This window comes from Oncorhynchus gorbuscha, linkage group LG25 (assembly GCF_021184085.1).
Source record: "Oncorhynchus gorbuscha isolate QuinsamMale2020 ecotype Even-year linkage group LG25, OgorEven_v1.0, whole genome shotgun sequence".
NCBI lineage: Eukaryota > Metazoa > Chordata > Actinopteri > Salmoniformes > Salmonidae > Oncorhynchus > Oncorhynchus gorbuscha.
The window spans coordinates 14,656,743-14,669,741 of NC_060197.1; the positions used below are offsets into that span (position 1 = coordinate 14,656,743).

At 44.9% G+C, this 12,999-nt stretch overlaps 1 protein-coding gene across 1 annotated transcript in view; it reads left to right on the plus strand.

The window, feature by feature from the left end:
* LOC124013791 (dedicator of cytokinesis protein 4-like) overlaps positions 1-12,999 on the plus strand; it is a 150,657-nt gene that overhangs the window by 97,110 nt on the left and 40,548 nt on the right. The window contains 14 exon segments of the mRNA XM_046328315.1: positions 2,039-2,120; positions 2,458-2,628; positions 5,799-5,991; positions 6,414-6,550; positions 9,121-9,255; positions 9,737-9,835; positions 10,245-10,339; positions 10,492-10,567; positions 10,659-10,759; positions 10,866-10,924; positions 11,044-11,192; positions 11,386-11,471; positions 12,419-12,445; positions 12,790-12,946. Coding sequence (XP_046184271.1) covers positions 2,039-2,120; positions 2,458-2,628; positions 5,799-5,991; positions 6,414-6,550; positions 9,121-9,255; positions 9,737-9,835; positions 10,245-10,339; positions 10,492-10,567; positions 10,659-10,759; positions 10,866-10,924; positions 11,044-11,192; positions 11,386-11,471; positions 12,419-12,445; positions 12,790-12,946 — 1,567 coding nt within the window.

Below are 12,999 nucleotides of genomic sequence, written 5' to 3' on the forward strand. Positions count from 1 at the left end.
ATGAGTCACCTGTGGCGCCCTCCTAATTATAAATGAGGATCATGTGTCCTCAATATCTCACGTTGATTTGGCCCTGCAAATCCACTCGCTGTTCCTCGTTACGCTGTGCTGTCGCCTCAAACTCACAATGTGACACGCTCACGCTGTTCTGCCCTCACTACCTGCTAAGCTCTCACACTACCCATTTCTCACTAACACCCCTCTCCTGCCAGGCTCACAGCTAAAGCTCTCACCTCTCGCTTACCTAAAATAAACTCAATAAAGTGTTGCCTGCCTCTGGAATCATAGTCTACGGTGGTTTAGTTGAGTTCAGTGATTTTCAGTAGATTATAAAACTGTATGTAAATTATATATACAAAAGTATGTGGACACCCATTCAAATTAGTGGATTTTTTTTATTTCAGCCACACCTGTTGCTGACAGGTGTATAAAATCGAGCACACGGCCAGGCAATTGCCATAGACAAACATTGGCAGTAGAATGGCCTTACTGAATGGCTCAGTGGCTTTCAATGTGGCACTGTCATAGGATGCTCACAGAATGGGACCCGGGAGTGGTGAAGCGTGTAGCGCATAAACATCATCTGTCCTCGGTTGCAACACTCACTACCGAGTTCCAAACTGCCTCTGGAAGCAACTGTTCGTCGGGAGCTTCATGAAATGGGTTTCCATGGACGAGCAGCCGCACGCACACAAGCCTAAGATCACCATGCACAATGCCAAGCCTCAGCTGGAGTGGTGTAAAGCTCACCGCCATTGGATTCTGGAGCAGTGGAAAGTGTTCTCTGGAGTGATGAATCACGCTTCACCATATCGCAGCCCGACAGACAAATCTGGGTTTGGCGGATGCCAGGAGAATTCTCCCTGTCCGAATGCATTGTGCCAACTGTAAAGTTTGGTGGAGGGGGAATAACGGCCTGGGGTTGTTTTTCATGGTTCGGGCTAGGCCCCTTAGTTCCAGTGAAGGGAAATCTTAGCTCTGCAACGATACAATGACAGTATAGACGATTCTGCACTTCCAACTTTGTGGCAACAGTTTGGGGAAGGCCCTTTCCTGTTTCAGCATGACAATGCCCCCGTGCACAAAGCGAGATCCATATAGAAATGGTTTGTCGAGATTGGTGTAGAAGAACTTGACTGGCCTGACCTCAACCCCATCGAACACATTTGGGATGAATTGGAACGGCGACTGCGAGCGAGGCCTAATCGTCCAACATCAGTGCCCAACCTCACTAATGCTCTTGTGGCTGAATGGAAGCAAATCTCTGCAGCAGTGTTCTAACAGCTAGTGAAAGGCTGTTATAGCAGCAAAGGGGGGACCCCATCTCCATATTAATGCCCATGATTTTGGAATGAGATGTAGGCCGAGCAGATGTCCACATACTTTTGTTCATGTTGTGTATCTATTTCAGTCCCAGAAATAACATTGTACACTTCGTTAGCTGATTATTTCCAACAAAATGGTGGCTGTCTCTTCAGTACACTATGTACCCAATGGAAAACCAATCAACATGCAATCACAGTCCAATCACAGAGAATCAGGCAAAAACATTTCCCACACAAATGCTCAATCTGTGGAAATGACTGTACCATTTGCTCTCTCCATCATTTTCCCTTTGCTTGTACTCATAATGTCTCTTGTGATTTTGTTCAATTATCTGTAAGTGTGTGATTTCTCAAACCTGGCCATTAATGTTAATACAGTACACCGTGTGAATCTGAAGTGTTGTGGTCACACCATTGCACAGCCACACACAGACATTTTATAAACCCACCCTTGTGTTCTGTTTCTTTTGCTGTACAACAGAACACAGCCGAAGGGTTGTTCAGCCCTAGACATTGTTTGATCATGAACACCATCGCCATACATTTTTAACACAAAGATTTGACATGCGCTACCTCACGCTACACCAAGGCATTCTTTGTGTGTTGTGTCTCTGGAATAGGTAGGTGGATGCTTGGATTGTTGGTGGAAATGCATTGTGATCGCAGAGGAAGGTCGAGTTCAGTAGTTGATGCTAGATGTGTGCTTTTCACAGGGACCTGATCAAAGTACTGAAGTGGTACGTGGATCGCATCGTAGACGCCGAGCACCAAGATCACATTCAGCAGGTCCTCAAGGTGAGTGTGTGCACCTGAACGCGCACGCGCACACGCATCCTCTTCAGCGTGTGTTGAGGATCCCTCAGTAGCATTCATTAGTCTCTTTTCGCCCCTCGCTCTCATATTTTTGCTGCATGCAATTTAAAAAAGTGGAAATACTACACTTTGGGTGTTCAACATCTCCAGAACACATGACTTTTAATGGCCTAGTAGCACACATAATTGCAGGGACCCACATCAACGACACTAATATGTTTTCCCCATTATGTTTTAATATCAGTGGTGTCTAGCGTTATGGTGGATGAGTGATATTGTCAGGGAGTAACTGGGTGTTACTTTATGTCGCCCCCCCCAGGCCACGGAGTACATCTTTAAGTACATCATCCAGTCCCGGCGTCTCTTCGCTCTCGCCACGGGGGGTCAGAGCGAGGAGGAGTTCCGCTGCTGCATCCACGAGCTCTTCATGTCTATCCGCTTCTTCCTGTCCCAGGAGAACAAGATCACCAGCCCTGTCACGCAGACACAGGTGTGTGTGTGTGTGTGTGTGTGTGTGTGTGTGTGTGTGTGTGTGTGTGTGTGTGTGTGTGTGTGTGTGTGTGTGTGTGTGTGTGTGTGTGTGTGTGTGTGTGTGTGTGTGTGTGTGTGTGTGTGTGTGTGTGTGTGTGTGTGTGCGCGCGCGCGCGTGTGACATTGACACAGTAGCCTGACTCAGTGCAGACATGAAACATGCCCCATATGATTGATAGAGAGCACTGAGGTTATCAACATTGCATCCTGGTCTGTCTTGCTTTATATGGCATAGGCAATAACAGGTGTGTGTGTGTGTCCGCGTCCGTTTAAATTTCAAGCAATCCCACTTAATTCAGTTTGATTTGTAAGAAAATGCTTTTAATGGAATTTCATGCTGATATAAAGCCCTGGAGATACTTGGTCATTCATATTTCATGCTTTGTCTTGGGGTTCTGCACAGCATGAAACCTAAAAGAAGAAGACTAAAACAAAGCTGCTACCCACAAATAATCTGAATTACGCACCTGTCTGCGTGCCTCTGTCTTAAACTGATGTCTTTGTTTGTAGACACACACAGTAGTATGAGTGTGTGTGTGCGCGTCTGTGTGTGTGTGTTTGCTGATGTGCTTATTATACCCCAGAGACCCCTTTGTCCTCCTTCCCCCAAATAATCTTGATCCTAATCTACAGTAATACATTATTTATGTGTGTGTGTGTGTGTGTGTGTCCCTGCTCTCTTTAATAATCATCTCTCCCCAGTGGCTCTCTGTTGGCCTCCAGCCTGTCTTACCCTTGTGCCGTCCACAGATAATGTGTGGGTCTAAATCATGGTTGCACACTAGGATATAAACCACTGGGCTGTATGTGTACGTCGGTGTGTTGTCTGTTTGTGTGTGTGTGTGTTTGCTGCACACTTAGCTGTGTAAACTCCCGCAGCAGCCCTCCCTAATGGACCCAGCTGATAATGACCTGGCCCGTAAAGTCTGTCTGTACACCCCGTTGCGTGAGTGACCGTTCACTCTGGCTCACACTCTCTGCTGGAGATCCTTACCACACACTGCGCTGTTATTTTCACCTCGTGTGTGTTGTTATTTCACCCTGGTGTCATCACGCTGCTCCACCTTTCCTCCCTCCCAGTGCCGCTGGGAAATCATTTTAACTAGGCACAGAGGCTCTCTGTCAGAACAGCAACAGTGCACAGTAACGGAACGCACTCTTGGCACAAGCCAGTAAAATAAATGGCTGATTGCTGATCTATTGTCATCTTGATCCACAACAGAACAGAACAATGGCTATAGGAGAATGCAGGTCAGGCCACTCATAATCCATGTTAATCCCCCCCCCCCCCCCCCCATCATGTATTGCACTGTGCTGCTGGATTAGGTGTGTTGGAGGCTTTAATGAATGGTGCCCGCATGGTAAACTCTCCATGATGGCCAGTGGATTGCGATTGGAGATGAACATACATTTAATTTCCAGCCCAGTACATTAGTTTGTGAGCAGCTCTCTATATGTCAAGTTTGAAAATTGGGGTGTAGATAGACGGGGATATTTGTGACATAAAAATCAATATATGCACAATTTGACATGACTTGTCATGCCATTCTTAAGGGGTATATGAGGGGTATTTTGAAAACACAGTATGAGTGGAAGGATAAGTGGAAGGTAATGTTGCAGTTTTAAAGCTAATTTCCTTCTATTTATACACATTTTTCCATTGGGCAGAGAGAAAGAATTGCTATTTTGTAGCTCATCTCATGCTATTCGTCACATTTTACCATGAGGATGAGATTTATTTTGTAGTTTTACATCTAATTATCTTCAATTCTACACATCTGCCATGGAGCAGAGACAAAAAACATGTATTTTTAAAGCTCATCTCATGCTACTCTACACATGCTATGATGCTGAGAGAAAATGTTGCAGTTTTAAAGTAAATTTCCAGTGAAAATCTCACTTTTAAATGTTCATATTCTGTTAACTTATACCTAAATAATGTTGTTGACTCATCATATACTCATATTTGTAGCCAAACACTTCAAAACCCACATCTCAGACAGACCATTTAAAAAATGCTTGCTATTTCCTTATAGAGGATGAGCTGGCCAATCAGCGGCCTACTCGCTTGAATATTTTGAATGACTGGTATATGCCCACATCATTCTGTTGTTGGGGTACGCCCACACCATTCCAAAAGCTGTTTTTTAAAAAACATACTTAACTACCATTTTCCTGGAAGGAAAACTATTTCACTCATATTGTAATTAATTGTAGGTCATGTTTCATAGAAATCTGGAAACACTGGACAGTTACTTTTAAAGGTAGACTTTGGACAAAATTGCAAAAGTAACGGTTTTAAACTGTATAACCTATAAATGCACCCTCATACCTGGTAATTTTAATTCTTAAAAACAAATTATGAATAAGATATTTGGCTAGAGAAGTACGATTTCTTATCAATCTCTACAGCTTCCGTTCCAAAAACAAAACCTGTGAAATGACGTCAGCACATACTGGAGGAGTTACTGGCTAGCTACAGTGTCTAGCTTAGCTAACAAACTAGCTCTGTCGGTTGCAGCGCTCATGACCAGAATAACACATCGATGAACCACAAAAGGCACACCCCATTTATGTTTGAAAATGGAAATAGAGGAGTTGGACTGTTTTTCGAGCTCAACGTCGACTGTTAAAGCTAATTTCCTGAAATGTTACACATTTTGACATTACTTATGACATGTTCATATGCTATCTGGGGGGGCTATAAAACAACACAATGTGGATTAAGTCAAGGGGTATGAATCATTTCTGAAGGCACCGTAGGTTAGATATAAGGGATATCAAGATTAATAAAAGTAACTTTTATTATACTGAAGTGGAATTGTATTTCTGTACAGGCCGGGTCCTAGACGATTGGTTTAAGCATGGGTTATAATTGTTTTGATTTCTCATGGGCCACATTTACTGAATATACAGTAGCCTATTTGTTACTATGCTAGATAAGTGTGTTGGGGTCCTAGACCTAGACTGTATATGGTTTGAGTAACATTTTCTCATAAGGCGCATGCTGTACAGTACACAGTAGCTTATGTGTTAACTGTAAGCCACTTTAAGTAGAAGCCTGTACTACTGTACTACTGCTAGATATCTATATTTATTCCGTGTCTGTTTATGTCTGTGTGTTCCCAGGCTGTGTTCCTGCGGACGTTCCCTGCGGTGTACGGGGAGCTGCTGAAGATCTTCACGGTGAGGGAGGTGGCAGGCTTTGTCAGGGAGACGCTGGGCAGCCTGCCCGCCACCGCTCACGCTGAGTGCCCTCTGGAAGCCGTCAAGCTGCATTGTATCGCCAAGACCGTGGAGAGCCAGCTGTACACCAACCCAGGTAGGAACGCACGGCCGCACACACACAATATTGAATAACTTACGCAACACTCACAAGCAAACATTTGGGGGTTGTGTAGGCACACACACAAACACGCATATCGCACACACATAATTATACACATTTGCTAGTAATTACATACCTACACAGGCACACTTGCCAGTTAATTGTAGTTAATGGTAATTATATACTCACACAAATAGCTGTGGTAACATTTTATTAGCTGCTTGCTCAGTGGGCGGGCTGGGGGGTTAAAATCACACCCAAGAGAGGGAGAAAAATAGGAAAACAGGTGTTTGAGCAGGTCATGCTTTCTAGTAATTTTGTGTCTGTGTGTGTATTTTCATGTTCAAGTGTGTGTACTTTCATGTTCAAGTGTGTGTACTTTCATGTTCAAGTGTGTGTACTTGTGTGTATTACAGAGTCGAGGTGTATCCTGCTCCCGGTGGTGTTGCGTCTGTTGCAGGCCCACATGCAGGAGCAGAGAGACCTGGTGATGTGTGCCCGTATCCTCACCAGCATGCTCTCTCTCATCAGGAAGGATGACTCTGTCACCACTGTGAGTACAGCTACAGCAGTTAATCATGGACAGTCTACAAATTGTGCAAGATTTGTAAGTCGCTCTGGATAAGAGCGTCTGCTAAATGACTTAAATGTAAATGTAAGATTTGAGGTTCTGGGTTAATCGAGATTTACCTCACAGTTAATACAGTGGCTTGCGAAAGTATTCACTCCCCTTGGCATTTTTCCCATTTAGTTGCCTTACAATCTGGAATTAAAATATATTTTTTGGGGGGGGGTTTATAATTTGATTTACACAACATGCCTTCCACTTTGAAGAAAGTCAATACTTTGTAGAGCCACCTTTTACAGCAATTACAGCTGCAAGTCTCTTGGGGCAATCTTTAAGTTATACCAAAGATTCGCAATTGGATTGAGGTCTGGGCTTTGACTAAGCCATTCCAAGACATTGAAATATTTCCCCTTAAATAACTCAACTGTTGCTTTAGAAGTACACTTAGGGCCTTTGTTCTGCTGGAAGGTGAACCTCTGTCCCAGTCTCAAATCTCTGGAAGACTGAAACAGGTTTCCCCTCAATAATTTCCCGGTATTTAGCGACATCCATCGTTCTTTCAATTCTGACCAGTTTCCCAGTCCCTGCCAATGAAATACATCCCCACAGCATGATGCTGCCACCACCATGCTTCACTGTGAACTGTGATGGTATTCTCGGGGTGATGAGAGGTGTTGGGTTTGCACCAGACATAACGGTTTCCTAGGTGGCCAAAAAGCTCAATTTTAGTCTCATCTGACAAGAGTACCTTCTACCATGTGTTTGCGGAGTCTCCCACATGCCTTTTGTCGAACACCAAATGTGTTTGCTTTTTTTTCTTTAATTAAGCAATGGCTTATTTTCTGGCCACTCATCCGTAAAGCCCAGCTCTGTGGAGTGTACGGCTTAAAGTGGTCCTATGGACAGATACTCCAATCTCCGCTGTGGAGCTTTGCAGCTCCTTCAGGGTTATCTTTGGTCTCTTTGTTGCCTTTCTGATTAATGCCCTCCTTGCCTGGTTTGTGAGTTTTGGTGGGCGGCCCTCTCTTGGCAGGTTTGTTGTGGTGCCATATTCTTTCATTTTTTAAATAATGGATTTAATGGTGCTCCGCGGGATGTTCAAAGTTTCTGATATTTTTTTATAACCCAACACTGATCTGTACTTCTCCACAACTTTGTGCCTGACCTGTTTGGAGAGCTCTTTGGTCTTCATTGTGCCGCTTGCTTAGTGGTGTTGCAGACTCTGGGGCCTTTCAGGACAGATGTCTACATACTGAGATCATGTGACAGATCACACAGGTGGACTTTATTTCACTAATTGTGTGACTTCTGAAGGTAATTGGTTGCACCAGATCTTATTTAGGGGCTTCATAGCAAAGGGGGTGAATACATATGCACGCACCACTTTTCCGTTTAATATATATATATTTTTTAATTAATCAAGTTTTTTTCATTTCACTTCACCAATTTGGACTATTTTGTGTATGTCCATGACATGAAATCCAAATAAAAATCTATTTAAATGACAGGTTGTAATGCAACAAAGTAGGAAAAATGCCAAGGGGGATGAAAACATTTGCAAGGCCCTGTAGGCATTGCTCAAAAATGTTATTGTTCCCTTATTTGATAACAACAATGTGTATTGTCATCTCAATAAAGCTTTGTTTGTTTGCGTGGCGTGATAAAATAAACTAGCAAAACCTGCCAGACTGACGATAGACACCAATAAATCTGGTTTATTGAACAAGTAATGAAGTAAACCGATAGGTGCAAGAACAAGTAAACAATCCAATTGGAATCCATCAATGAAACAGTGTGGATGTGGCAGTTTGTCCCTGTGAGCGTGTTAGTCTCATCGTGACCTTGACACGGTGCTGGCCTGTTTGGCTGAGAAGCAACTAATCGCACGCGCACATGCACGCACACACACACACATGCACACACGCACACACACACAACTCTGACAGACACACACACACACACACACACAACACTGAAAGACAGGGATGTGAACATGGCTAAGATGAAGTGACAGCAGGAGCAGCCAGTGTGCCAGCCTGACACTCTCTCTCATTATCACTTTGTCTGTCCAACACGGGGCTCTCTTCTCCTGTCAGGATGAGAGGGGAAATGGACTCTCTCTGCCTTGGCCTTAGTTTCCCTCTGCTGTTGCTCTGTTGCTGTGGCTCAACGAGCAGGCTGGCAATGTGGATCACACACACACACACACACACACACACACACACACACACACACACACACACACACACACACACACACACACACACACACACACACACACACACACACACACACACACACACACACACACACACACACACACACACACACACACACACACACACACACACACACACACACACACACACACATATTTTATCTCTCTATTGTGTGTCCAATTTGTCTAAGACTGGTCTGACTAGTATGGGCTAGTGGTCTATCTTTTTGTCTCACCTGTGTTTGCATACTGTCTGTATAGGTAATGTGTGTGTACAAACTTCAGGCATGATTATGTACCTGTGTGAAACTTAATGTGCACTTGTGTGTGTCCCGAGGAGCCGGTGGTTTCTGAGGAGGTGGATCTGATAGTGGACAGTCTGCTGGTTGTCCTGATGAGGACTATCCTTGAGATCACTAACAGACCACAACCAGCCGGGACCAATATGAGACTGCAGTTCCAAGACATCACGGTTAGTGTGTGTGTGTGTGGGTGCATGTGTGTGTATCTAACTGCTGGTCATTCTAAATATAGCATGAGGTTTTAAGGTCAATGATTGAAACTGAAATTGTGGTCAAAAAGAGCCGGGCTTCTGTCCTGCTCTAAACCACAGCCGAGTTTAGAGAAAACCATTCTCTTATGTTTCCATTTGACATTTTGCCAAATGTCAAACCACCTAAACAAGTAGAAAATAACCACTTCATTTCTCTCCCAGCTTGTTCAGACTGTAGTATTTACAGGTCTTCCATGGAGATACATGGTCTTCCATCTCTCTCACTGTTAGATCTAGTATATGTGGCCAATGTCTCAGATTTTAAAAGCTGTTGCTCTTCTTTCTCTCTCTCTCTATCTGTCTTTCTCTCTCTCTCTTCTCTGTGTGTCTCTCTCTCTCGTTCTCTCTCTGTCTCTCTCTTTCACTCTCTCGGTCTCCCTTTCTCTCTCTCTCTCTACAGGGGGAGTTTGTGGCATGCCTGCTGGCTCTCCTCAGACAGATGAGTGATAAACATTACCAGCAGCTCCTGCAGACCTTCACCAGCAAGGATGACCTGAGGGTAAGGCTACACACAGACACACACACACCACTCAGCAGAATCTGACTGATGACTCGGCTTACGTGTCATAGTCAGTAGCAGGAGTGTGTGTGTGTGTGTGTGTGTGTGTGTGTGTGTGTGTGTGTGTGTGTGTGTGTGTGTGCGTGTGCGTGTGCGTGTGCGCGCGTGCGTAATGTGGAACGGTCATGCCAGGGGTTGAGGAAGAGGTGGGATGGAGAGATAGGAATGTTGAAATGGGGTCACTAAGTTCACAGTAATAGGAAGGAATTCCATAAATGCACACTATATATATCATGAATGCACTCCCACTCTGAATACATTACTTTAGATTCACAGTTTGGTGATGTGCTGAATGGCAATTGCTGTTAAACAAAGTAAATGTCGTGTGCTCTTTTTTTCTGTTTTTCAGGACTTCCTCTTGCAGATCTTCACCGTGTTCCGCATTCTGATTCGGCCAGAGATGTTCCCGAAAGATTGGACTGTCATGCGGTTGGTCACCAACAAGTAAGACCCCTTTCCCCCCTTGCAGTAGCTAACCTATTTGATTCAAAATGGTGTGCCTCCATTACTCATCATTAGCTGACACCTGTTTATAGTCTGGTTATAGTCTGGTTTATCAACATAATCTCATTATGCTCTCTCTCTCTATTTCTCAGTGTCATCATAACAACAGTCCTGTACCTCTCTGATGCTCTGAGGAAGAACTTCCTGAATGAGAAGTTTGACTACAAGGTAAGAGCTACTAACATCCGTTTTGTCTTGAAAAAGCATGTAGTGACCTGTCATTGACTTGCTATAATGTGGTTTAATGCGTCTTCCCTAGGTGTGGGACTCGTACTTCTATCTGTCCGTCATCTTCATCAACCAGCCCTGTCTTCAACTGGAGTCCTTCTCTCCATCCAAGAGGAAGAGGGTACTGGAGAAGTAAGTCTTGTCTCTACATGCACACTCACTAACTTTCTTCACTTTTCACATCCTGGGTTTGGCCCTGTTCTGACCTCGCGCTCTCTGGTGTTATCTCGTTGTACAGGTATGGGGACATGAGGGTGATGATGGGTTGTGAGATCTTCAGCATGTGGCAGAACTTGGGTACGACACAGTCACATTCTCGTTCTCTTCCTGTGTCACGTCGTTGGATTCTTGCTCGCCTCTCAGGGGAACGTAGTTGATCTCTCTCTTTCTCTCCTGCTCCCTCCATCTCTCTCCAGGTGAGCACAAGTTGAACTTCATCCCGGCGATGATAGGTCCGTTCCTGGAGGTGACCCTGGTTCCCCAGCCTGACCTGAGGAACGTCATGATCCCCATCTTCCATGACATGATGGACTGGGAGCAGAGGAGGAGCGGAAACTTCAAACAGGTAATGGGCCAGAGCCGTCCGTATTTTGCAGGTCATATAGCTCTGGTACTGGACTGGCTGGGACCCGCACTAGCACCCCCTGGTGGCACTTTACATATATTGCAGTTCCACCAAGACCAGACCGACTGTGCCCAATGGTGGCATCCGTGTGTTGATATAGATTGATTACATAAACAATCTGTTCTCACGTCAGGTGGAGGCCAAGCTGATCGACAAGCTGGACAGTCTGATGTCAGAAGGCAAAGGAGACGAGACGTACAGAGAGCTCTTCAACAGCATGTGAGTCGGAGGGAACACGCATACAGTCACGCCGTACTGTAAACGTCGTTACCAGAATCAGTTTGTCTGTGTGTTGTATTGAGTAAGGGAGGAGGACTCGTGGAGGGATGTATGTGGGGAGGGAAGGGTGGGAAAAGGGAAGTGTTTTGAGTACTCCAGACAAGCACCTCCCCTCATATCCATACTCCTTCACGCCTCCTTTCTGAGATCTCCTAGTATGTGTACTCAGGTTGGTCCCTTCACCTTGCATGCTAGGTGCTGTTGTGTGTGTGTGTGTGTGTGTGTGTGTGTGTGTGTGTGTGTGTGTGTGTGTGTGTGTGTGTGTGTGTGTGTGTGTGTGTGTGTGTGTGTGTGTGTGTGAGAGAGAGAGAGTGTTTTATTGTTGTTAGCCTGTGCAGTGTTCATGCAATCCTCTCCCTATCTCACTGCAAGCCCATACATCATAGTCCCACTTTATGTCAAACATCAATTGGGCCATTTATGAATGTTCCACCAGCTTTGAGATGTATATGCTTTATGAGCTATTATATGAGTGTTATAACTGCTTTATGAGCACTGTAACTAGTTTGTAAACAAGTTTCAACGTTAGGTTAGAGCTCAGCATGAGGCGACATTCATTTACAGTACGTACAGTCCAGCATCCATATGATGTGTCACTGCCTTGTCCACCACCAGGGCACGTGCCGAACACTGCACAGCTTCGTGCCGCTACATTGCTCTCCCTCCACCACCACAGTCTTTTACATGTGCGGTCTGGATACAGCTTATTTCAGTATATCGGTCAAGTTTCCCATAACATGGGGTGCAGACACTCTTGAGCCTTTATGGCTGTACACAAGTATTCTCCCTGACTGACATCACTAACCCTGAACTAACTTGTGTGAGTGTGTGCGGATATTATTAATCTATTAATATTCATTTGTTTTGCCATTGCGTTCCCGGAGTAGAATCCCTCTGTTTGGTCCGTACCCTAGGTAAGACACTCCAATACTCTACACACAGTGTGTTGTCCTACTGTTAGGGAATTCCTTTACTGCTGGGATACAGGACCGCATGATTGACAGCAGGATGAAGAGTTTTATTGCTCTCTTTTTCTGTATTTTTCTCTGACTTCTCTCTTTTTCTTGCTCTCTTCTTTCTTCTATGCCTATTTCTCTCTCTCTCTCTCTCTCTCTCTCTCTCTCTCTCTCTCTCTCTCTCTCTCTCTCTCTCTCTCTCTCTCTCTCTCTCTCTCTCTCTCTCTCTCTCTCTCTCTCTCTCTCTCTCTCTCTCTCTCTCTCTCTCTCTCTCTCTCTCTCTCTCTCTCTCTCTCTCCCAGTCTGTTGAAGAAGATTGAGAGGGAGACGTGGAGGGAGAGTGGCATCTCTCTCATCGCCACCGTCACGCGTCTGATGGAGAGGCTGCTGGACTACAGGGACTGCATGAAGCTGGGGGAGGTGGATGGGAAGAAGATTGGCTGCACCGTCAGTCTGCTGGTCAGTGACAGTCTCTCCCCGCCCTGTGGCCCTTGAAGAGATTCAATCACTGC